At 32.5% G+C, this 27,769-nt stretch overlaps 2 protein-coding genes across 4 annotated transcripts in view; one reads left to right on the forward strand and one right to left on the reverse strand.

Annotated features, from left to right (window-relative positions):
* The window catches only part of LOC118203347 (growth hormone-regulated TBC protein 1-A-like), a 67,294-nt gene extending 48,334 nt beyond the window's left edge, over window positions 1-18,960 (reverse strand). For both annotated transcript variants that reach the window (XM_085819108.1, XM_085819107.1), the window contains exons 1-3: window positions 18,802-18,960; window positions 18,154-18,305; window positions 7,509-7,555 (exon numbers count right to left, since the gene is read on the reverse strand). In XM_085819108.1, the coding sequence (XP_085675234.1) occupies window positions 7,509-7,555; window positions 18,154-18,305; window positions 18,802-18,824 (222 nt within the window). In that variant the 5' untranslated portion in view covers window positions 18,825-18,960. The remainder of the gene's footprint in view (window positions 1-7,508; window positions 7,556-18,153; window positions 18,306-18,801) is intronic.
* A 459-nt stretch (window positions 18,961-19,419) lies between these two features.
* Window positions 19,420-27,769, forward strand: part of LOC118179728 (mitochondrial fission 1 protein-like) — a 54,356-nt gene continuing 46,006 nt past the window's right edge. Inside the window, exon 1 of one of the 2 annotated variants that reach the window (XM_085819112.1) lies at window positions 19,420-19,600. In XM_085819112.1, the coding sequence (XP_085675238.1) occupies window positions 19,556-19,600 (45 nt within the window). In that variant the 5' untranslated portion in view covers window positions 19,420-19,555. The remainder of the gene's footprint in view (window positions 19,601-27,769) is intronic. The other variant, XM_085819111.1, reaches the window with a different exon arrangement.

The following is a 27,769-nucleotide window of genomic DNA, read 5'->3' on the forward strand; positions in this document are numbered from 1 at the left end:
ACCAGAGCTCAAAATTAATGGATCAAATATGACAAGATCAAACTGAGAAAAAATTTAAAAAAACAGAGGTTAGCTTTAGAAGTTATTTTCAGTCCTTCAATTTCTAGGAGTTTCCCTGAAACTACTAGAAACAGAATTGAACAGAATTTTCTTTGAAAAGTCAATCAAGAAAAGCTTTATTATTTGGTCCAGCAGAAGAGACTTCCCAGAACGCATTTAATGGCCAAATATGGTGCTCTGTTAAACAAGCAACAGAATGTGGGACTACTTGCATACCTTAAAAAGCATATTCAAAAAATAATAATTAATTTCCAAAGAAATTATCTCTGCTATTAAAAAAATGTGTATTCAGAAACAAATATAATTTAGCTCAGGACTTCATAACAAATGTTTGGTTATCAAGAACAGTTAAGTGTGATTTTAAAATTGGTAGATATTATTTCTGTATCAGTTGTCACCGAAAAATAAATTTTGGATTTAATGAAATTGACTATATCATGGGAAAATTTCATGTATCATATGTTCTCATAACACTTCTTACTGTTTGCCATTAGCACTCATCTGATAATAACACTATGGAATGGAAAAAAACTGAGGAACATGGACTAAAAAAAATTTGACTAGTAACATATACCTGAAGTTGAAGCTATTTTGTGAAACCAGATGGAAGGAAAGAACCAGAAGTGTTCAAGCTGTTAAAGATGAGCTCAGTAATGACGTATGTCTTAGAACAGTTGAAAGAAAATTTTAAAGAGTACCTCCTCTGTGTGAATGAAACATGAAGCCAGTTAAAAGATATTGCAGCTTTAAATTTTCTTTGTGCCTGGCATAATATTGTTATTCATGTTAAAAGTATTAATAAAGCTAATAAAAAGTTATTTTCAATGGCAGTGGGAAAGCATACAAAAAGGTAATGCAGCAGAACTTGGAAACATAATGCTGTATGATATTGCAGAGTTCTGAGTCAATAAATTTTAAAATGTTAAGGAAAAAGTCACAAGAAAAGGTTATTATTCAAATCAGTAATACCAGGCATAAAACTGTAAAAAGGCAGCTTTCAAATGAAAGCAGGAATAAGGCCTTTTAGAGAAAGAAAATTAATTTTGAGTAAATTTTAAGTGTTGTAAAAGACACTGCTCTTATGGCATTGAAAAAAATTAAACAATTAAGCTATTACCATGATACAATGAGTATTATATATTACACCATGTATCTGACAAAAAAAAAAAAAAAAAAAAGATGATTTGAACAACAGCTATAAGAAGTTTGCAGGCGCTTTTATGGACCTGAAATAAAATTCACGAGATCTGAATGTAACAGATCTTGCATATGGATTAGAGCTGCTATTCCCTACATTAGCTTAAATTGCCAATAGTTTTGTAACAATAACCTCTATAGATTTATAAAACAAATATTTACTCGTATAAATAATAATTTATGAAATTAATTTTCTCAATGGTGTCAGTTGCAATACGACCTTTTAAGAAATTATTTTTGATTATCCACACCTTCATGAAAAGTATCCACAAGGCAATGCGCCATGTCACCAAAATAACACCCATGACATTACTTTGCCTGATAAATGGAAATACTCTCTAGAGTGAGAAACCCTGCAGATAAATTAACATGCAGTGAAACATAATATTTGATGTCATGATTAAATATTAGCCTCACCAAAAGTTTAAAGCACAAATTGATAGGGAGATTTTGAAATGCTTGAGCACTCATGTTCATGCAACTGATTCAGTAAGAGAAACTTCATTAAATGAGCAATCTGGAAAAACTGCTAACAGTCATAGCCTGAATGACAGATTTATCACCAAGCTGTAAAAAAAAGTTACTGTGAAGAAGATCATCTTTCTGTATTGGTGATTCAAGAACCAGATAAGAATATTTCAATAACACATCATTCAGAGCTTTACAATTTAACACTATTTCTTGACGGAAGAGGTATTTTAGGTGTCAGAGGATGTTTAGAACAAGCACAATGAATAGATGACAAAAAACTAACCAAATTCACAGAACTAGAGATATTTAGTGAACACACAAAATCATTTCTTTCAGAAGCTATGCCAACATTGTTCATGGTTAAGAATAAATTCTAGATATCTAGAAGATAATACCTGTCTGTAATAATATAATAAGTTGCATATAAAGTGCCATTTACTAGCATTATCTCTAAGGAATACAGGAAAGTAATACTATGTGAAGAAGTAAACTATTTGATATGTGAAGAAGTAAACTATTTGATATAATACACTGGTTATATACAGACAGGTAGTGAAAAAATTATTGCTACTTGCCTCATCTGTACGCAATTTGCTGTGAAATCCGCCACACAACTAATAAGGCAACTGATCATGTCAACAAGGCAACCCAGCTTGAGTCATTGAAAATTCCTCTTTCATAGTGGTAGGAAGTGATTTCCCCACAACAATAACCATTAAAGCTGAGACAGATATGTTAAAGAAGGTATACATTGTTTTATTTTCATGTGCAGTGCACACTGAAGCGGTGTCGGACAAGCCAACAAAAAGATTTATTCTATCTTCAATGTTCCCTGTCTAGAAAAGGAAGTAATCTACTCAATGCAAATATGTGGAACATTATATAACTGTTTCAAGTGGACTTGCATGTATACATGCATCTGTTTACTTAGTAACTATTAAACATACATAACAGTCAAATATATGTATGTATATTTTTTTTGTACATTTAATTTATTATTATATTTATGTAACATATTAGCTGATTTTATAATTACTAGTATTTTGGAGTCTGTATCACACACATATATATATGCAGGGTGACCTACTTGAAAGAGGCCTCAAGTGAAAAATGATAAAAATCTTATAATAAAAGGGAATCAAACCAAATTTTTACATGACACCTTTTATGTTTGAAAAATGAAAGTTCATTAGAAGAGGTGGTAGAATTGATCTCCCCCTACCAGTACACAGAGTTCAACATGGCGCTGCACGTTTGCGTATGTTGCCGCCAGAGTACTGAACATCACTGCTTGGATTTCATGACTGACATTCTGACACAAATCGTCAATGTGTGTGGTATGTGCTTGTATGCATTACCTTTAATGTCACCCTACAGAAAAAAACTCAAGGGGGATGACATACTCTGAGTATCGTTCATTAAGGGAAAATCAACAAAACTGATGATTACTCAAAAAGTTACATGTAGAATTCAATGAAACTGACCCACAGTATACAACACATAGTAAGGTATAAAATAATGTGAAAAGAAACTAACAGACAATTATGATGTTATAAAAATCAGCATATGCATAAAATGAACAAATCCGAACTATCACTTATTAGGTATAGAAAAATTACCTTCAACCTTCCCTAGAAGCAATACAACACATACAGCTTTGTGCAATGCTGTCAATTATACAGTCTATCAGTTCCACTGGAAGTGAGATCCACTGCTCTTACAAAGCATGACAAGGGTCTGAAGAGGAAGACAGAGCAGATATATGTCTTCCTAAAGCATTCCAAACATGCTCCATATTATCACCTATTACCTCGGCATAAGGGCACGCACGCATAAACATCAAGGATATGATCTCTATAGACCTGAGCATTCATGGTTCCACAAGGAAAGACATCGAGGTCTCTGCATCCACCCGAAGTGATATCACTCCAAATACAGACACTGGCTCCTCCGTATGCCTCTTTTTTACGGACATTTGATGGATGGTAATGGGTTCCAGGTTCTTTGTAAATCAAATAACGCCTACTATCACTTTGAAGGCTAAACCTGGACTCGTCCATAAAGAGAACAGTCCTCCATTGATCGGCTGTCCAGTGGACACATTGACATGCCCACCTCAAACGTTTATTTTTCTACGATGTGATGCGAGTGGAACACAAATGGGTCGTCATCTGACATACAGACCTCCTTTATGAAGCCTTCTATGCATGGTTGATGTTGACAACAATCTTCCAGTGGCTGCAGCAAGAGAGAATCCGAGTTGAGGTTCTATTCCTTCATGCACGAAACAACAAACATCAATTATCATTGCTCATTATAGTGGTTGGCTCAACCTCCTGGATGCCAAATCTGTAGTTGAAAATTGTTGCCCAAGTCTATGAACCACGGAAGAATTCCCATTTAACCATCTGACAATTTATGTATGACTTTGTCCTGCCTCTAGTCTCCCAATAGTTCTCCATCGCAGTTCTTCATGCAAATGATGCCTGCAGATCATTGATACAAATTGGCAATCCCAGATTTCTTATCTCAGGTTTACAGAGAAATCTACAGGCTTCCTCAGAAACATGCAATTTTATGCTCCTCGTAGATGGTGCATTTTGACTGCAGCACCACTAATTTGCATACTGCAGTTTTATTCAGCAATTCTTATTTGACAACATATTCAAATTTTATATGGATTGGCTTATTTTAAGCAAGTTATTGCTGTTTTTGTGATTTTTTTTTTTTTTTTTTTTTTTTTTTTTTTTTAAATTTTTGGAAACCAGTGTACTTATTAGATCTTTCATCTCATAAAAAAAACTTTTTAAAAAGCAATAGATCGTTTATAGTGTTTTGCAATCTATAATACGGCAATGGTAATTTAGATGCTGGCAAATATAAATTTCATCTTGAAAACAGGTGATCTAAACTAAAAATATGGATAAATAAAGTGCAGTGTTATATATGCCTTTTTATGGTATGTTATTGATAAGACCTTTGTCAACAACAAATTATAAGTTATCCAGTTGTTACTGAAGTAAGAAATATCATACAAATAGAGATTTGCATGGGGTGCTGGAACTTGTTAATTCCCACACAGTTTAAGGCACGGACATTTTCTTGGTACAATTCATTACAAGATGGAGAAAAGCAATCAATGCAACTTAAGCAGCTAAATAAAGAACAGAGAGAGAGAGAAAGGAATCACCACAAGATCCTGCCTTCTAAACAAACTTGAACACTAAAACACTTGAACAAATCCTGCCTTAAACAAACAGTGACAATTATATAAAACCTTGTGCTCTTGCTAAGAATTAGCTGAAAAATTCAAAACAGAAATTAAATTTTAGGTTAGAGTAAAGAGAATACCCCTTGTATTATCGTAAAGTAGTTGTTTCATTTATCGTCAAGTGGTGGTTTATTTATGGTAACCTGAGTAGTTGAATGTTACGGAAACATTATTATGATGTAATTGGTTGCATGATTGCAGTCAATTTGAATCATGGGAAAGGATATGGAAAATGTGCGAAGGATTTTCGATAAGTACGTTGTTATTTTGTGGTTTACACGGTAAAATGGCTGGATGTGGTAAGATTAATTCGAAGTTCTGTACAATTTAGAATGAAAGGGAAAAAAAGCATTAATTGACTGGTGCGTAAATGAAGGTTTACTTAGTAGCTATTATTAAGAGTCCTGTTTGTAGGAAGGAAATGTGTATGGTTGAACGATATCGGCCCTACAGAGGATATTTTTGACTCTTATGTTTGTGAATTTATGTGGCGATGCCAGTATACAGATTTTAGTTTAGGTAATTTTAAGAAGTTTTTGGATGCTGTTAAGGAATTTTGTTTGGCTGAAGATGTGTTAATTCATAAATAAGGTAAGTGGATACTTCCTTTGTGTAGTGCAAAGATGAATTTCCTTTTTTATGTTATTGTATTGTTTGATTTAAAATGTAGTTTATTGAGATTATATATTTTTTTGTTGGCTGCTCCTTTGAATTTTTAACTGAAAATAGGTTGATGTGTACATGGATAAAAATAAGGGAATGTGCCATGCCAAGTTTGTGCAATTCTGTGATTTTTTTTAAGTAGATCGATGTGTACATGGATGCCAAGTTTGTGCAGTTCTTAGTCTTGTTATTTTGGCTTTGTGTAATTGCAATTTTAGGCACAAAAGTCGCCGCTACACAAGCCAAAATAACAAGTCGCAGAATTGCACAAACTCAGTATCCATGTACCACCAAAAATCACCAATTTTTGCCAAGGGGTACCTGTAAATATACTTTGGCTCTACTCTTAAGTGCGCCCTAATTTCACCAAATGTGGTGATATGTGTTCTGCGCTGGTTTTTGGCACGACTGCGTGTTGTAAGGCAACCCAGTCGACGTTGAAAAATCTTTTGCTGGAGTGTTTTAATTGCTCGTTGGTTCGTGTTTTAAAATGGCCTATGTTGGAATTACAGACGTGGTGGCAAGATTTCAGTCACGGATTTTAGATTGTGTGGAAAGTAAATTTAGTATTAAAAAGTACGATGTTGGAGTTGTTAGCGAGTCTTTTGTTAACGGGTGTGTTTATGAGGATTGAAGTGTATTTTTGGAATTTCTGTGGGACTTTTAAAACGGAGTCCGAAACGCGGAGCTGCTATGATGAAGAAGGACGGACTCGGATGAAGAAGGACATTTCTGATAGTTCTTGTGTGAATTTGCAGTAAAATGGTTGCTGGTAAAGGCTTCCAGCAGAGTTTAAGATTTGGATTGTGGTTTTGGTGTATTAAGTTAACTTTGGAGGAAGTTTTTATTGTTACTTTTGAAATTTTGAATCTCGGAAAGACATGTGATATAGCAAAATTGTGGCACTTTTGCTCAGAAACGTTGTGTGACTGGAGAAATTTTATTCAGGAATGTATTATGGTAAGTACATTTTATTTTACTGTTTTTATTTCGTAGAATGTTATGTTCATTGGTTTTTTACTATGAATTTCTGTTGTGATTGTTGTTTTTTGAATTGTTTGTAACTTAGTTTAGTTTATTTGGTTGATTTGTGCACAATGCCTAGATTGTGCAATTCGTAGATGTTTTAAACAGGATGCTGTGTACATGGTATTCTTTGAAATTTATTGTTATGTTAATATATTAAAGCGAGGTATGCGTAGTTCGTAGATTCCTTCCCTGCCTAGAATGTGCAATTCATACATGTTTTTTAAGTTAAAAAATATTGCTGTGTGCATGGTGTTTTGTCAATTTTTTTTTTAAGAAACTTTACGTTTTTGCTATCTAAATTTTTTGTTTTTGTTTCGGATTTTTAGCTTAAATTGTGTCTTCAAAATGTGATTTTTGCATGTGCGAAAACCACGTTTTGGGAGATATTTTAGGCTTAAAATTCAAAATGTAGACAAAATATTTAGATAGTAATTATGGTGGGATGGAGTTTCTTGCCAAAAATGTTTGGCGAGAAATTTGGCGACCTAGGGCGCATATAAGAGCAGTTCCTATACTTTTACCAAATTTTATCTATTGCATGATTTTTAATTCCTGTACAGTGTTGTTCATTGTACATTTATAAAAAATATTCAGTAAAATTATTACATTTCATTCATTAATAATGAGATTATTTAAATTATTGACTATGCATAGCTAAACAGAACTTAAATTATAAGTGTTAGAAATATTTGTAGAATTATATTTCGCCAAAAGATGTTTTTAATACATTATGCCTGGTTATATAAAATATCAGTTCAAAACTAGCAAATCAATATAACATATATTAAAAACAAACTATTATATACATGCCACTTACCACAGCTCTGTGACTACTAGGGATACCCTTTCGTACATATCTTTTAACTAAAAATAAAATTATAAAATGTTAATTAAACACATTTTATTCTACATAAACAGCAGCATTCATATTAATATAATGCAAATTTATCATTCAGAGTTCATAACAATTTGGATTCAGCCTTTAGTAATAAAGAATCAACAGTTCTATGCAAAGCAAAGTTTAAATTCTTCATGAAAGAACAAATCAGCATGTATTAAGAAGAAGATTATTTACTAATCAAAATCACTTTGGCAGTCCCATACTTAATGCTTATTTTAATTAAATAATTAATACTAAAATGCACTACATACAGTACATGCAATAAATTCTTTACCTTACAATTTAGCTAGTTTTTAGTCGAGGTTTAGAAATTCTATTAGATTTAATAAGAGTAAATTAAAAATAAGATATGTCAGCAGATAGCTTATTACATCAAAGTGTTTGAGAAATTAACTTTCCAAAAAGTACTTCCATGAAGGACTTTATAATATCAAACCAAAGACAAATAACATCTGCCCTTTTCTAAAAATTCTTTGATTTTTAAGAAAATTATACATGTATTACAATATGAGATTACTTTTAAATTTTCAATATATTTATTATAATTTACAAGATTTTAAAAAGAACCAAATCAACCTTTTCTTATTTTTCAGCTTAACCTTCCAGCATGTGCGCTTGGCAATTTTATATGAGCATGCGCGCATCATATTTTTTTAATACTGCCTAAGAGGTCGTATTTTCTTAATGCTAGCCTAAGCATTGTATTTTTTAATGCTGCCTAAGAAAAGGGACATCTGTTATTATACCGTTTTTGGCCTGAAAAAGGACAGAAATGAGTGAATATTGATAATAAATTTGTTAAAACATAAAATATTAACCTTATTATTTCAAAATACAAATGATAGTAAATTATTTTTAAACGCTTATATTAGTCAGGCGGAAAAGAAATGATGTATTTTACTATAGAAATTTTAAAAGTTATTATTTAATAACTCTATTTTAAACTCCAAGCTAGTTTTCATATTCATCTGCCCTGTCCTGTTGATTTATCATTGAATCAAAGATAACTTGTCAGAAATAAAAATCTCTTGTAGCTCATCACAGCTCTTGTTATTTCAATTCCAGTGCCATCACTTGAGAATAATTCTTTTGCATTTACATAATGTTCTTTTTTTATTCCTATTATATATCAAAATCCGAAGTAGGCCATCATTTCCACTTAGGTAACAGTGCAGTCTCTCTCTCTTGAGTATTTTGCTTTTTAGTAAGCTTCTATATTTATTTAACATTCCAAAATTTCATCAAGCATATTTATATCAACTAGTTTAAAAAATTTTCCTATTCCATCCTTTATATCCTTAGCATTGTGTTTTAGGCCAGGTAATGCTCCCAATATTCATCTTATTTGTCCTTGAGCAGTTTGCATACTTCTGATTTTGCTGCTTAGAAGATTTATCCTTACTAACATAGAACATATCATCATTCTTCCATTTTTTTATATCATTATTATCATCATCTGAAATATAATGTTCAGATTTACTGCTGATATTATTTATCTCGATATTTTCCTCACACAGATCGCTATTAAGGTTTCCTCATCTTCTTTTTCTTCATCAGATAATTCTTGAAGAATGAGAGCAAAATCAGCTGGTTGCACATATGTTTTTGCCGTGAAAACCGATATAAAAATTATAGAGTCAAATTTATACAAATTAAAATAATACACGTCAATTAATAACACAAAATGACAAAATATTTGAAAAAAAAACTTTCCGTATTTTGAGCCACAACCATGCACACATCGTAACTTTTATGAAGAAGCTGCCACGTAGCGCAAAAGCCCAGTAATAAAACAAAAAATACTTTCTGTGGGACTTTTAAAACGGAGTCCGAAACGCGGAACTGCTATGAGAACTCGAATTAAAGTAATACGACTTCCTATTGGCACATTCCATGATGTGGGGAAGTGTTGTGTGTGTGTGATTATGGCAAAGCCTCGATGGTTATCTGCCTAAGAGGAGGGAGGACTTTCTAAGGGAAACTGGCTTGTACACCCGTTACACATGAGGAAAACCAAGGGGAAGGGTTGAAAGAAGGAATAGAAATGACATTCAGACGTCTCAGCTGCAATATGCGAGAAGTATGCATTAAAAACCGAATTTGTCGTAAACTTTGTGCATAGCGTGCATGCAGGAAGGTTAATGCTTCTACTTCTGAAATTAGCAAATACAGAATTCCATTGCTGTCAAAGAACACAATCAGCATTATTTTTACATATCATAAACAGATTATAGCTATTTAGGGTGCTATTTTAATAGACGGTTGCACGGATTTTGGCGATTTTTCTTTCGGCGAAAACCCATTGCTGGATAAGTTATTTATGGTAACCGATACTTTGTAGTCATTTTATTTAAAAAATAATGTGTTTTATTATGCATAAATTCAGTGTTTTAAATATTATTTATGGCTTCTAAATATTAAAAATCAATTTAATTGTGCATTTTTATTTGAAATAAAAATTTTATTGTGTATGATATTTTATTAAATTTTATTTTGTGGATTATGCAATCAATGACGTCACCTTACTTTAAAAGTACGTAGCGTATTCGGAAACTAAGTACCGTTTCATTCTAGCGCCGTCGCAGTGCTGTGGTAGGCGTCCCGCGCATGCGCACTAGTCTTTCTTGTTCACTGACTTTCAATTGTCGCCATTTTGGTTGCTCTATGTTGTGTTTTCAGTTTGCTGTGCACATTCAAAATGTTTAAGACAATTAGTTCTCCTGCTGACTGTGAGATTCCTGTCGTGATTAAATTTTTGAACGCGAGGAATGTTAAACCGGCCGAAATTTATCGTCAAGTGACAGAAGTTTACGGTGAATACGCGATAAGTGATGGAATGGTGAGAAAGTAGGTAAGAATGTTAAATGCAGGGCGAACAAATGTCCACGCCCAGGCTCAGAGTGGTCGGCCTTCTGTTGTCACCGATGATTTGGTAAGGAAAGTTGATGAAGCAATTCATGAGAACAGACGCTTCACAATGACAACTCTTTCAGAGGCATTTCCACAAATTTCACGTACTGTTTTGGTCGAAATTGTGTCTGACCGCTTAAATTATCGCATTGTGTTCCCGATGGGTTCCAAAAATGCTCACTGATGTTCACAAAACAAAGTGACTTGGTAGTGCGCTGACATTTCTCACACGGTACAGTGATGAGGGAGAAAACTTTTTAAACCAAATTGTGACAGGTGATGAAACTTGGGTGTGTCATTTCACACCAGAATCGAAACAACAATCGATGGAGTGGAGACACACTCATTCTTCAAAAAAACAAAAGTTCAAAGTGACAATGTCATCACAAAAAATCATGTGCACTGTCTTCTGGGATAGGAAAGGCGTTTTGCTTACTGAATTTCTTCCCAGAGGTGAAACCATTAATGCGGCACGATATTGTGAGACTTTACCAAAACTAAGGCAAACCATTCAAAACAAACGAAGAGCATTGTTCAGTAAAGGGATTGTGTTGCTCCATGACAATGCTCGGCTCCATACTGCTGGAGTCACTTAATCGTTAATTCGACAGTTTCATTGGGAGCAGTTCGATCACCCGCCGTACAGCCCGGACTTGGCGCCGTCCGACTATCACTTGTTCCTGCACATGAAGCGCGAGCTTGGTGGCAAGCGCTTTGGATCTGACGATGATACAAAAAATGCTGTGGAGTCATGGTTATCGAAACTGGCGGGAAGTTTCTTTGACGGTGGTATACAAAAACTGGTCTCCCGCTATGACAAGTGTTTGATCATTGGCGGAAACTATGTTGAAAAATAGTTTAAGACATGTATTTTCATGTAAAAATAAAACTGGATTCGAAAAAATTGTTTTACTATTTTTTTTTTTTTTTTTCTTTTTCAAAACGGTACTTAGTTTCCGAATACGCCTCGTAATTGGTTTTAATATTTATAAATTTAATCTAATGTTTTAAACATTATTTATGGTTAATACAAATTAAAATACAATTTAATTTTGCATTTTTTAATGATTTTATTATGAAAGATTATTTAAATAATTTTAATTCTATTCGTGATGTAATCAGCTCGGATTGGTTATAGAATATTTGTGCATTACTGCGCCATTTTCAAATTTTATTATTCATTTCTTCGGATTCCTCAGATTTCAAAGCGAATGGGTATGTCCGCTTCGAAGATTAATGTTGTTATTGGTAATTACCAAGAATTATTGGTATCGGAATAAAAAAATTGCCCTTTCAGACCGTATTTTGGCCAACCTGTCTTTCTTATCAAAGATTTATTTATAAATTGTAACAAAGAATCATAGGAAATTTAGGCTAATCTTTGGAATATGGTAACAGGTAGTTAGGAGACATTTTGGAGGCGATAAAGGTTACTACCTAGGACTTTGGGAATAATGTTAGAAGTACTCAGTTCCGATTACGCATTATTTTGTGTGAGGGAAATGAGAGATCATGAGATATGTCATGTGACATTAATGGATGAATTACAGTTCTTTAATCGGAAAAGGGGGTAAATTTGGAAAAATATCTGCAGTACTAAAGTATTTTGTATTAAGCTTCATTGTGTGTTGCGTGAAAGAGTGTTGATTAATTTTTGGATCGCATGGCGCTATCTAAAGTGAATTCTAAATTTTTAATGCGTTTATCTGATAATTCAAAAGAATTGGTTGAATGGTGTATGAGTGTAGGATTAATTGCGGATAAGTATGAATGTCCAACATGTGGGAATGAAATGAGATTGTGTGAAAGGAAGGATATTACAGATAAGTTTGAATGGCGGTGCAAGAAATCTGGTGAAAATGGACATTTTGTGATCCGCCATGCACTCAAGATTCTGTAGAAGATTAGGTAAGTTAGTATTTTTAATCATTCGAGGATATTATTTTTATGCTTTGTTCTAAATGTAAAGAGTAAATAAATTAATATGGTATTATTTGAAAATTGTTATTAGCAATGATTTAGTTTAAAATAATTAGGATTGTAAGCTAATTTTTATTAATTTAATGTATGTGCTTATTTATATTTTAAGTAGTGTTTTTTAATTTAATGATCGTGATTTTGTAAGTTATATGTTTGTAGTATTTTGGAATACGTTTGAGTAGAAGTAACTGTGCATGGAAAGAATTTAAATATTTCACACTAAGTATTTGGAACAATTTTTAATGTTTGCGTTATAAATTGGCAGGTGAGGTTTATAATAGATAATTTAGAGGGAAAAGTTTTTGGATATTTTATTTATTTTATATGTGGAAATGTTCATCCTTGGAAAGGGTATATACTTTTTCGCGATCAGGTAATTTCATATATGTCCTTTTTTACCGAATTTAAAGATTCACAAAATTTTTATGCATTTTCGTGAAATTTTTCCAATTTATGAGAAAAAAGCAGTTTATATGGATATAGTGAAGAGTGTGCACAAAGCCATTTTTGTGCAATTCTGGGATGTTTTTTAAAGTAAAAATAAGTCGACGTGTACATGGTTTAATTATATTTTAATTAAATGATAGTTATTTTGTGAATTATATATTTGTAGCAGTTTGGTATACGTTTCAGTGGAAGTAAACGCGCATGGAAATAATTTAAATATTTGACACTAAGTATTTGCAACCATTTGTAATGTTTGTGTTATAAATTTGTTGGTGACGTTTATAATAGATAATTTAGAGGTAAAAGTTTTTGATATTTTATTTATTTTATATGTGGAAATGTTCATCCTTGGAAAGGGTATATATTTTTTCACGATCAGGTAATTTCATATTTACCTGATCGTGAAAAAATATATACCCTTTCCTAAACCGCTTTTTAGAGTTTAAAGATTCACAAAATTTTCCTGCATTTTCGTGTAAATTTTTGTAATTTATGAGAAAATAGCAGTGTAGATGGATAAAGTTAAGAGTGCGTGCAATGATATTTTTGTGCATTTCTGAGATTTTTTTTAAGTAAAAATAAGTTGACGTGTACATGGTTACTGTGTATGTGCGAATCTGAAAAGCGCGGCAAGGAGTTTGCAATTCTGCACTTTTTCCCAATTTTGCAGTTAATATTTGTCATGATTAAGCAGTTTTGTTCCATGAAATTTCTAGCATAAGTGTAATTCAGCTAGCAGATTGTTGGAAAAAGTGTTGAGTAAATAAAAAGAAAAGAAACATGTCTTTACTTCGTGAAGACAAAATGGCAGCAAAAAAAAAAAAAAAAAAAAAAAAATAGAGGGTTGCTGTAGCAGAGTTGGTCGCCAAATTTTCGCCAAGTTACCATAGTCCAAAGATTAACCCAAAGTTCTAGGTAGTAACCTTTATCGCCTCTAAAATGTCGCCAAACTATCTGTTACCATATTCCAAAGATCAGCCGAACGCATATCGGTCAAATTCTGTAAAGAAGGTTTAGGATTATCCCCAACACAACTATCGATAAGTGTAATTTGTCTTCACGAAGTAAAGGCATGTTTCTTTTCTTTTTATCTACTGAACACTTCTTCCAACAATCTACTAGCCGAATTACACTTATGCTAGAAATTTTATCTAGCAAAACTGCTTAATCATGACAAATATTCACTGCAAAAGTGGGAAAAAGTGCACAATACCATACTCCTTATGCGTTTTTCAAAATAACACATACACATAAACCATGTACACGCCGACTTATTTTTACTTAAAAAAAATCCCAGAATTGCACAAAAATGGTATTGCACACACTCTTCACTATATCCATATACACTGCTTTTTTCTCATAAATTAGAAAAATTTCACGAAAATACATGACAATTTTCTCAATCCTTAAACCCGCTAAAAAGAACATATATGAAATTACCTGATCGCGAAAAAGTAATGAACATTTCCACATATAAAATAAATAAAATATCCAAAAACTTTTATCTCTAAATCATCTATTACATTATACACATCACCAACGAATTCATACCGCAACCAGCCCACCAGCGGCCGAGCGGTAAAGTCGCTGAACACTGGTAGTTCGGTCCGAGGTTCGAATCCCGCGAACGGGCTGGCTGCATGGGTGTTTTCGTGGTTTTCCCCATGTGTAACGTGTATACGAGCCAGTTTCCCTTAGAAAGTCCTCCACGAAGGCATCCCTCCCTTTAGGCAGATAGCCCTAGTGTGCTTTGCCATAATTAAATACACCAACACCAACACCATACCGCAACCATTACAAATACTTAGTGTCAGATATTTAAATTATTTCCATGCACGTTTACTTCAACTAAAACGTATACCAAATTCCTACAAACATAAAATTCACAAAATAACTATCATTTAATTAAAATATAATTAAATTCGAAAACACTACTTAAAATATAAATGAGCACATACATTAAATTAATATATACATAAAAACCCATTTCGAATTCACTTTAGTTACGGCCATGGGATCCAAAAATTCACGAACACTGTTTCACACAACACAGAATAAAGCCAAATACAAAATTTCCAGATTTTTTCCCAATTTCCCCCCTTTTCCAATTAAAGAACCGTAATTCGTCCATTAATATCACATGACATATCCCATGATCTCTCATTTCCCTCACACAAAATAATGCGTAATCGGAACTGAGTACTGCTCACATTATTACCAAAGTGCCAGGTAGTAACCTTTATCGCCTCCAAAATGTCGCCAAACTACCAGTTACCATATCGTAAAGATCAACCGAACTTTGGTAATAATGTGAGAAGTACTAAGTTCCGATTACACATTATTTTGTGTCAGGGAAATGAGAGGTCATGAGATATGTCATGTGACATTAATCGACGAATTTTGTATTAAGCTTCATTGTGTGTTGTGTGAAATAGTGTTGATTAATTTTCGGATTGCATGGCGCTATATAAAGTGAATTCTAAATTTTTAATGCGTTTATCTGATAATAATAATAAGTTGAGATTGTGTGAAAGAAGGATGTTACAGATAAGTTTGAATAGCGGTGCAAGAAATCTGGTGAAAATGGACATTTTGTGAAAGAGTGTAAGGAAGGGTACATGGTTTGCTGAAAGTAGTTTGAGTATGGGTGAAATTTTATTAATTTCTTATTACTTGGTGAATAGACTGACAGTTGACTACTGGATTTCGGATTTAGAAATTAGCAGTAGTACTGCAGCCGATTGGAACTCTTTCTGTAGGAAAGTGTGCGTGCCATGTAATGAAGATTCTGAACAAGATTAGGTAAGTTAGTATTTTTAATCACTTGAGGATATTATTTTTATGCATTGTTCTAAATGTAAGAAGTAAATAAATTAATATGGTATTATTGGAAAATTGTTATTAGCAATGATTTAGTTTAAAGTAATTAGGATTGTAATCTAATTTTTATTAATTTAATGTATGTGCTTATTTATATTTTAAGTAGTGTTTTTTAATTTAATTATATTTTAATTTAATGGTCGTGATTTTGTGAGTTATATGTTTGTAGTATTTTGGAATACGTTTGAGTAGTATACGTTGAGTATTTTTATGCATTTTCGTGAAATTTTTCTAATTTATGAGAAAAAAGCAGTGTACATGGATATAGTGAAGAGTGTGCGCAATGACATTTTTGTGCAATTCTGTGATGTTTTTTTAAGTAAAAAAAAGTCGACGTGTACATGGTTTAGTTATATTTTAATTAAATGATAGCTATTTTGTGAATTTTATGTTTGTAGCAATTTGGTTTACGTTTCAGTTGAAGTAAACGTGCATGGAAATAATTTAAATATTTGACACTAAGTATTTGTAACCATTTTTAATGTTTGCTGTAGAAATTCGTTGCTGATGTTTATAATATAATAGATAATTTAGAGGTAAAAGTTTTTGGATATTTTATTTATTTTATACGTGGAAATGTTCATCCTTGGAAAGGGTATATACTTTTTCGCTATCAGGTAATTTCATATATGTTCTTTTTACCGGATTTAAAGATTTACAAAATTTTCATGCATTTTCGTGAAATTTTTCTAATTTATGAGAAAAAAGCAGTGCACATGGATATGGTGAAGAGTGTGCGCAATGCCATTTTTGTGCAATTCTGGGATGTTTTTTTAAGTAAAAATAAGTCGATGTGTACATGGTTTAGTGATATTTTAATTAAATTATAGTTATTTTGTGAATTTTATGTTTGTAGGAATTTGTATACATTTCAGTTGAAGTAAACGAGTATGGAAAAAATTTAAATATTTGACACTAAGTATTTGTAACTATTTTTAATGTTTGCGTATAAATTCGTTGGTGACATTTATAATATAATAGATAATTTAGAGGTAAAAGCTTTTGGATATTTTATTTATTTTATACGTGGAAATGTTCATCCTTGGAAAGGGTATATACTTTTTCGCGATCAGGTAATTTCATATATGTGCTTTTTAGCGAGTTTAAAGATTAAGAAAATTTTCCTGCATTTTCGTGCAAATTTTTGTAATTTATGAGAAAATAGAAGTGTAGATGGATAAAGTTAAGAGTGTGCAATGCCATATTTGTGCAATTCTGGGATGTTTTTTTAAGTAAAAATAAGTCAACGTGTAAATGGTTTATGTGTATGTGCTATTCTGAAAATAGCGCAAGGAGTTTGCGATTGTGCACTTTTTGCCAATTTTGCAGTTAATATTTGTCATGATTAAGCAGTTTTGTTACATAAAATTTCTAGCATAAGTGTAATTCGGCTAGTAGATTGTCGGAAAAAGTGTTGAGTAAATAAAAAGAAAAGAAACATGTCTTTACTTCGTGAAGATAAAATGGCAGCAAAAAAAAAAAAAAAAAAATAGATGGTTGCTGTAGCAGAGTTGGTCGCCAAATTTTCGCCAAAAAATTGCCAAGTTACCATAATCCAAAGATCAACCATGCATTCCTTTTCCCTATGATGCATAAAGCAAACAGCAGTTGTAAAGAAGATAACAGCTGTCTTCAAACTAGTTTCCAACCCTGTTATTGTAACACTTTGGTTACAGTTTTTGACTCTGCATTTAAATAAAATTCAGTCATTTCGGAAATACCATTTAAATGAATGTGAATTTTTGCATTTTATATTATTTGTCAGAATGCTACATTTCTGAAGAAATGCAATACTATTTTTTTTTTTGGTAAGCTGGCAAATTCAAAAACTGTATTAAAATTTAGGACTCTAGTGTAGAATTGGGTGCCCCTTCGATTAGCGACAATTTCTTTTAAATTTTGGCGATGAAACCTCACTTCTGTTTACCATGATAGTTTTAACTTTGTTTTAGCTTCCTGATTTTATTTAAATGAAAATAGTTTGATGTGTTCATGGACAAATTTAAGGCAGTGCACAATGCCTAGTTTGTGCAATTCTAGGATGTTTCTTTAAGTGAAAACAAGTCGATGTGTACATGGACACAGAGTTCGTGCAATTCTTTGACTTCTTATTTTGGTTTTGTGTATGGGCCATCTTGATACTGTGCCTTCCAAGTGCCGAGCTTGGCGTCAAAAAAGAATCGCCAAGAAACAAAGGGCACCCAATTATAAACTTTTTCCAAATTTAGATAAAAGCAATGCATAACTACAAATCTTAAACTTTAATCCATTTAATAATTATATACATTTTTATTTACACATTGTCCATGGAAGAAAAACTGAAAATTGTCCTCCGAGTACTTACCTTTATTACTTTTACGAAATCCTTGTTTTGAATTTAGGAGCTTTTCCCACTTCTGGGCTCTTCGACTCAATACTGGGAGATATTTACTCATGAACTGATCATACTGCTCATGATTAAAATCTTTTGGCCACTCAAATCCATAGGTATCCACACTTTTCAAACAAATATATGAAAATTACAAAAACTACAAATACTAATAAAGCCAATTCTTAAAAACTAGACATATTACAATTTTCGGCATTATAAAAAATCAAGAATTGATTTAGGAAATTTTACCCAGAAAAATACAAATATTTCAAAGAAAGGGGGGAAAAAGGACTATACCCCTATGTGTACATACATAATATATTAACGCTTGTTTTCGGAAATTATATCTAGAAAAATACGAATATTTCAAACGGGGGAAAAAATATACTTCTAAGAGTATAACATATTAACATTCGTTTTCATTTACTAACAACAACAACAAAAAAAAAAAAAAAAAAAAAAAAAAAAACAGTAAAAGCTACAATTGTACATTTGTATCGGTAGAAAATATCCGTACTTTAGTGGGCGGTAATCAGAGTCTAGAAATTCAGACGTTTCTCCTCATCTTAAAACTCGTTATTATATTTTAATCGAATTAGATTAATCTTTGAATGCACTTACTTCGCTCGGGGAGGCCGGCTCATTATAGTTTGCTAAAAACAGATGTTATTCGGGCAAAGAAATGCACGTCAAAGCGCATTAATTTTTAATGTTGATAATATCTAACGGATCAATCCATATTGATGGCGCCGCACGTTGCCGTATGCCGTAAGCTAAATTCGGATACAGAGTAACTGAAAACTAAAAATAACCGAAGAGTAAATTCAGTTCTTCTTTAGCAAGCAGATACATTTTGGTTGCTCAAATCAAGGAGGTTCATGGCTCCAATATTAAACATTTTACAAGTACATGCTAAGTTTAATTAAAAATAAACAATAAATTGAAGGAAAGCTAATCTTTAAATAAATGTACCAAAAATAGGTTTGAAAAATAAACCGTAAAAGCAGATCTTTCAGACTCTCGGAGTCGACTGTAAAAAAAATACAGTATCATAAAACTTTCAAACAGAAATGATGCATTGTTATTTCTTGCCATTTCGAATTAAATGTGAATATTAAAGGAGAGGAACACTTTAATTTGACTTCAGATAATGTTTTGTAAACTTAGAGTATCATTATTTTGGAAATGCGAAAGTAAATATATTATACTTAGCAGTTACTGAGTGTGGCAACAGTTATCATTGTTATTACTCAACTGAGTTGTAATCCCCCGATTGCAATGTGTTTGTTAATTGTGATGTGAAAAATCTGCGTCCGTCTCTAAATTATAAAAATTATCAGGTCCATTACAAATTTAATTAGTGTTTATAGAAGATATGGAGGAAGTTCTTGAAGATTATATTTCGTCAGAGGATTTAAGGGTATAATATAGCTTTTGCCATAGCAAAATATTTTTTATTCATTATTTCAGAATGAGCATGATATTATTCAAACCATTCCTTGTCAATCTAATACTATACTTTGAGGAAAAAGAAATGTTTGCAATTTATTTGAATTCTGTTAAGTTTTACGTATTTACTGTTAAACCGTATGGCTCTGCTTTGATAAGACAAGTTCACTACAAACGCTAATCAAGATAATTTTTAAAAAATTTCTGGTTTTTAAAAATTGGCTTGATTATTATTTATAGTGATACTAAATAAGCAAATGATTTAGTTGGCATTCGTGAATTGATTCAGTCAGGTATGTAATAAGATCATTTTTGTTTATAAAGGTAATTCTTTTTAACTATTTACGAATTGAAGTTGGTACTGATAATGTAATAGCATATCAGAAAATAATTAGGCAAAATTTTATTAAGGAACTTCATCATATATTGCACTTTTTGGTATATGCGCTCTCTACTGTGAATATAACGGTGATAAGTTTTTGCGTTAAATAAAATTGTGTAATATGGATTCAGAATTGGAGAAGAATAATTCATTCTGTAGTTAGACGTTTAGAATTTTTATTTAATTATATTCTAGTATGTAATAAAAATTGGTGACAATATTGATATTGCTTAATTCTGCCATTTTGAAGAACGGTGAAAGTGCAGAATTGCCCACTGCTTGGCGTGTTTTTAAGAATTGCACATACGTGGTATCCATGTACACGTCGACCTATTTTCACTTTAAAAAAATCCCTGAATTGCACAAAAATGGCATTGCACACACTCTTGAGTTTATCCATGTACACATCAACCTATTTTCTTTAAAAAAGTCAAAGAAAATTGACAAAAATCCAATTCTTCTTACTCTTGTAAAAAGCACCAAACAAATGAGTGGGCAATTCTGCACTTGAGCCTTGAAGAACATTGTGGAACACAGGTCTAAGGATCTCTCACCCCTCTTTCTGTACCTCTAAAAGGTTGAAAAGGGATGTTTGTCTCACCATATACTTTGAGAGGCCCTCTGTCACACAGATACCATACATTTATTTATAAACATTTGTGCTTTCTACAGGATTTAAAACCGAGCCCATTGGTATGGCATTCAGTGTCACTAATCGCTGTACTGTCTGGCCGGCAGAGTAACTGTAGAATAGATCCTAATGATTGCATGATTCAATGGATTGGAAGGATACTTGAGACACCAAGGTTGCAACATATGCTCTAGAGCAGTAGTCTCAAACTCAAATTGCATCCATCTGGGTGATGTGTTTAAATTTTTAGTATTGTTTTTGAATAGGTGACTGAACATGGTAGTATGTAGAATTTTTTCTTTTGCAGGCATGTACACTGCTTATTGGTATAATACTTTATATAGGTTACTTCTCCATTTATGGTTTAACAATTTTCTGAAAAATTATTGCTATTTTGTTTGTTAGTTAACTAGCTCCATCTCCTTATGTTCCATAAAGTATATCATGGAGATTACTAAGTAAGTTGTAGCATTAATGTAATTAATAATAAGCACAATAATAGTGTAAAAAAAAACATAAAAATTTAAAAGTCAAGAATGGAATATATTTAGAATCAGAAATCAGGAAAAGTTCATATAGTTCAGAAGATATTAATAACCAAGAACCAGACAAGTCATTTAAATGACTTGAAGATCTTTCTATGCTGCAATTGCAGCTACTTAGTGCACTCGGAGCAAGTGTGAATCTTTTAAAATATATTTTTAATTGCTATATGTAGACAAATTTTGACGTATAAATTTAAAATCTGTTCAGTGTAGCATCTTTCTTACAAAAGTGCTCCCAGTGAAATGGAACACAATATGGAAATGAAATTTAAATCGATATTTCATGCCTAACTTCTCTAAAGCATCAGTCTTCTCATTCCCAGTTTGTCGTAAGTATTATACTGTTAGCAAATGCATAAGGGACTAAAAAGTAATGTATCTTTTTTTTTCAACAAATTGAAATAAATAATTTTATAATATATTTTTGTTTTGAGTCAATTATATAATCACTCTCATTAACAATGATTTTTTGCCAGCTAATGGGCAAATTTTCTATTCTAGATGTGTAGAACAAAGTGGTTTTTGATCAGAAAAACTGAAAATTACATTTTTGACTTATTTCATATTTTAAAATATTTTCACTTCAGAGGCATTGCAATGACCTTAATCAATGCTAATCAAAGGCTGCGAGGTCAGGGGAATTGAAGTAACATCTCCCATCCCTATTTATTGATTTTATCAAGAGTCTTTTTTGCAGAATGTTATCTTGCATTGCCATGCTGTAGAAAGACATATTTCTTGTTGAAAAGGGCTAAATACTTTTCAATCAAGATTTTGTTTATTTGATCTTAGTGTTGACAGTAAAGTTCTACAATTAAGTTTGATCTGGTTCTAGTGCCTCATTTTATCCAAAGTTTTTCTTTTTCGTGGCAGAGTGTGGTCTTGCATTGCCATTCTGTAGAGAAATGCCTTTCCTGTTCAAAAGGGCTGGATACTTTTCAATCAAGATTTGGTTTACTTGATCTAATTATTGACTGTCAAGGTTTGCAGTTAGATTTGATCTAGTGCCTTAAAATGGCTTATCCCTCGAATATTACATCAAACAGGTAACAGTAGCTTTCTAGTTTATAAGCCTTGCCTTTGAGGTAGCTGATGGTGATCAGTTGGAAGGAAAGTGGGTTAATCTTTGGATTATGGTAACTCGGCGATTTTTGGCGAAAATTTGGCGACCAACCCTGTTACAGCAACCTTCTAGCTTTTGTTTGGACGTCATTTTGTTTTCACGAAGTAAAGGCAAAAAAATTTTTTTTTACTCAACATTTTTTTCCAACAATCTGCTAGCCGAATTATGCTTATGCTAGAACTTTTATGGATCAAAAGAAAGTGCTTAATCATGATGAAGATTAGGTGCAAAATTGGGAGAAAGTGCAACATCGCAAACTGCTTGCCGCATTTTTAAGACTTGCACATACACAGTAACCATGTACACGTCGCCCTATTTTCACTTAAAAAAACATCCCAGAAGTGCACAAAAATGGCATTGCACACAGTCTTGACTTTATCCATGTACACTGCTAAAGTCCTAGCTTGTAACCTTTATCGCCTTACCAAAATGTCGCCAAACTTCTAGTTACCGTATTCCAAAGATTAGCCGAAAAGTGTCTTTTAAAATTTAGGATTGTCATAAACATCCATTTCTTATCTCTAATCACCACATAATAAAGAAATATTTCTGTATTACATCATTGCAATCTTCTTCTTTTCCTTGCGTCACCTTGACCTTAGTCACCGCAGAGTTTATTTTTCCAATTTTTGTCCATTGTTTAAGAAATGTACCCGAAGTGATGATGTACACTGCTCAAAAAAAAAAAAAAAAAAAAGGGACAGTCCTATATCTTCCGATCTACTGGGCCAATTGACAAAATTCAAATTGCGTTCTTCATGTCTCGAAAGTGCGACTTAGGATATATATTAGGTTTATATATAGCACTATTCTAACATAGGTATTTTGACACAAAATCGGACTTTTTCTGAAATAACATACCAATTTTTTTACATATTTCGATTCTACGACTCAAATTACGCCTAAATACGAAATTTTGTAAAATTTGAAGTGAAATTTACGGAGAAATTCACAAATTTATGTTGCCACTTTTTTGTCAGTTTGCGACAAGAATACTTTACTTGGCGAACTTCTTAATATATGGCAACCTAGTTTCCTTTCCCGTGAGAGGAAAAAAAGTCACCATCATTCCTTTTTTCCAAATAATATTCTTTATATTATATTTTTAATTATAACTTATTATTTTAAGTAATTTTTTCTTTTTCGAATATCATTTTAATTGTTTAAGTTGAACCTTTTTTTTTTTTCGAATAACTGTTTTAAAAATTTCTATTTACCTATTCGAACTCCGTAAATAAAGGTGCAGCGTTTATTTATTTAATTTTTTTTTTTCAAATAGTTTTCTTTATATATATATTTCGTCATAGTTATTATTTTAGGTAATTTTTTAATTTTTATACTTTTATTTTAATTGTCTGTGTTGCATTGTCTCTTCAGATAATTGTTGTAAAATTTTCTATTTATTCCTTCGAACTGAGCATTTTAAATATATTTATTAATATCAATTTTCCAGAATTTGATTTTATTTATATGAACTGCGTTTCTTTCGGAAGAATACTTTGTAACCCAGACTACGATGCGTTTGAAAACTGCATACTATATTAAAAGAGAAAATACAGTAAAGCACAGTTTTACACGCCTTTCAATGTTCCGTTCAGAAAAGATATATATAAATAAGAGAGATGTATAACCGACATTTTAACTTAGGATGACTTGCATACACTGCTTTAAACAGTTTTATCATTGTGCCCATTGCTTCACACAATTTTATCCTACATTTGGTTTCTTAAAATGTTATCCATATTTTAGTCAAATATTTTATTTTTGAAATCGCAAGAATCAAATATCATAAGATTGAAAAGTTTTAAATTTTAAAAAATACGAATACTAAATTTTACGAAAAAATTTATTTTTCTTCTCTTTTTCTTTAAGCATTCTGAAAGTATATTAAAAAGTATCCAACTTTTTGAAACATTTTGGTATTTCTGACAATCATTTTAAATAAAGTTATCGCCTTCCATTTCATAAAGGCCCACAAACGGCCGAGCGGTAAAGTCGCTGAACACTGGTAGTTCACTCCGGGATTCGAACCCCGGTAAACGGGCTGGTTGCATGGGCGTTTTTGTGGATTTTCTCATGTGTACCGCGTATGACAGCTGGTTTCCTTTAGAAAGTTCTTCACGAAATATTTCGTCAGAGCCTTTATCAGTCTTTAGAGGCTAAACATTTTGAAGTTGTTGCATAATCGAGAAAATATTGTTAAGAATTTTATTATTACTATTTTTATTATTATTGTCTATTTTTCAAAAGTGTGTTTTTGTTTTATTATTGTGTGAAGTTGTAACTATATGTCTTTTCTTGTGTGGCAACAACGCTTCTGTAATTCTTCAATTTGAACTTTTGGATGTGTGCCAAGTTTGATGGCGTAATGCTCTGGTGAGAGCGTCGATTGATTGTGTAGATGAAACATGTTGTTTCAGAACGTTATTTCTTTAAAATATGTAAAATAAATGTTTTGTTTTCTGAACTCGGATTATGCAAACGTTATTTAGTTTCAACATAAAAGTTTGGCGTCCGTTTGACAGGACGTTTGTGTGATTTCGAGTAGTTTTGATTTAGGCGTTTTGTTAAAATGGAGTTGTTAAAAGCAAAACGTAAAAGTGAACGTACTTCGTTTACGTTAACTACGAAGATTGTGGAAGAAGAATTGCCTACTTGTACGGATTCTGAGAGATTGCAAGTGTTGTTGGGGCAACTAATTGACAAATTTGAACGCTTGGACAGTACTCAAAGCAGTGTTTTAGAACAAACCAAGGAAGCTGATTTTGAAAATGAATTTAATACGGCTGAAGGATACAGAGGTTCCTTTATAGCTTTAAAGGTGAAACTTCAGAATAAAATTGGACAATTGAATTCGATGAATGTTACTACAGATATTGCTTCAGTTTCGATTTCGTATCCTACAGAAAATAAAAACAGGAAGTTCAAACTTCCTAAGCTTGAGCTGAAAAAATTTTCTGGAGGTGCAAGAGAATTTTTAGGCTTTTGGAGCCAATTCTCCAAAATTCATGAAGATGCGGATATTGTGCCGGAAGATAAATTTTTGTACTTAGTGCAAAGTGCAGTACCTGGCTCAAAGGCAGCTCAACTTTTGAACAGTTTTCCTGTTACCGCCGCGAATTATCCTAAAGCTATCGAGCAGCTGAAAGAAAGATTTGGTAGAGAAGACCTTCTGGTGCAGATCTATGTAAGAGATTTGCTTGGGCTTGTTACAAAGAATGCTACAACAGGCACAACGGCGTCGGACTTAGGAGTACTTTATGATAATATAGAAAGTAAATTACGAGCGCTGGAAAGCTTAGGACGCACCAAGGAAAAGTTTGCTGATTTCTTGGGACCTTTAGTGGAGTCGTGCCTACCTGAGAATATTCTACGTGCCTGGGAGCGGAGTCGAACTTCTGAATAGGGACAGGAAAAGAGTTCTGAAAGAACGCTTGAAAAACTAATGTGTTTTTTAAGGCATGAAGTAGAATCGGAAGAAATGATTAGATTAGCACAATCAGGATTTACTCATTCTGTTAAGCGTCTTAATAAAAATGTTATTTCAGGTAATTCAGATTTAGCAACAGCTGCCGCGCTGGTAAGTACAAATGAAACCAGTAAAGATAAGCAAAATGTTTGTATATTTTGTGGTAAGCCTCATATGAGTGCTAAGTGTTTTAAAGCTGAAAATATGAGCTTAAATGAAAAGAGGCAACTTGTACAAAAGAAAGGTGTTTGTTTTTCATGTTTAAGAATTGGCCATTTAAAAAACCAATGTAAAGCCAATATTAAATGCCCCATTTGCAGTTGTGATCATATAAAATTTATGTGTCCTCAGAATGTTATTTCTGTAAAACAAAATGACTCTAAGTTGGATGTTTCTCTTTCTAATAATAGTAAGAGCGAGAAAGTTTATTTGCAAACTTTATGTGTTCTAATTAAAGTTAAAGATCGAGAGAGAAAAATTAGGATTCTCTTGGATTCGGGATCCCAACGATCATACGTTGGGGAGAAAATTATGAAGTGAATGAAGGCTGATCCTATTCAACAGGAGAAAGTAATTCATGGTTTGTTCGGGGGGAGGGAAACTGCGCCTGTAACCCATTCTGTTTTTGCTATTGACATAAGCAGTTTAGATAACACTTTTAGGTGTTGTTTTGAAGCTTTTTCTGAAAAAAGGATATGTGGATTTGTTCCAACAATCAAGAATGCTCAGATTATAGAGGAATTGAAAAGCAGGAGAATTGAGGTCAGTGACACATTTTGCGAGGAAAGTGAAATTGATTTATTGATAGGTGCAGATGTCATTGGTAAACTGTTAACTGACGAATACCTAGAATTACCCTCTGGTTTAACTGCAGTCAAAACAAAACTGGGTTGGACGGTCATGGGTAAAGAAAATGATACTGTCAGGGATAATGCCCTAATAAGTCTTTCCTTACATGTAAATTATGCTTCTTTGAAATCTTTATGGGAGCTTGAAGTTTTGGGTATTTCCGACCCGACGGAAAATAGTAAAACGAAAAATCTTCATTGCGACTATGAGATTGATTTTCAGAATAAATTATCTATTCGGCCCGATGGTAGATATGAATTGGAATTACCCTGGAAATGCGAATCTACCAATTTATCAGATATTAAAAGCATTGCTTTGACACGTCATCAAAAAATGATAAAGAGGGCAAAAGAAAATAATTCTTTGAAAGAATATCAAGAAGTGTTTAGAGAGTGGGAAAATTTAAATATTATAGAAAAGGTTCCGGAAAAGGAATTAAACAATAAATGCCACTTTTTACCACACAGACCGGTTATTAAGATGAATAGTGAAAGCACTAAGGTAAGACCCGTTTTTGATGCTTCATCTTGTGAAAAGGGAAAACCATCTTTGAATCAGTGTTTATTGAAAGGACCTAATTTAATAGAATTAGTCCCTGATATTTTAGACAGAATGAGATTTTTTCCTATTGGTCTGAGTGCAGACATAGAGAAAGCATTCTTGCAGTTAGGAATTTCTCCGAAGGATTACTTGCGATTTTTCTATCCAAGTGATGAGGGAGAAATAGTGTATAGGCACTGCAGAGTAGTTTTTGGGGTTTCCTGCAGCCCTTATCTACTAGGTGCGTCTATTAAATATCTCTTGAATAATTGTCCATCTGACTTTTTAGATGTGGCTGACAAATTAAAAAATTCGTTCTATGTAGATAATTGTATTACGGGTGTTGACAATATTGAGGAACAAGAGGATTTAATTCAAAAGGCCAAAAGTCTTATGTCGAGAGGCAGATTTAATTTAAGGGGATGGGAGAGCAATGTTGCTTCCAAATATATTACAAAACATTCTGGGGACACACCTCTTTTAGGAATATTGTGGAATTTAGACAATGATACTTTAAGGTGTAATATAAATGTAAATATGATAACTTGTGATACTAAGGTAACTAAGAGACTGATTCTGTCTATTGTACAATCAATTTTTG

The sequence above is a fragment of the Stegodyphus dumicola genome, chromosome 6, assembly GCF_044657685.1.
Source record: "Stegodyphus dumicola isolate Sdum_Otavi_A_Nest chromosome 6, ASM4465768v1".
Taxonomy (NCBI): domain Eukaryota; kingdom Metazoa; phylum Arthropoda; class Arachnida; order Araneae; family Eresidae; genus Stegodyphus; species Stegodyphus dumicola.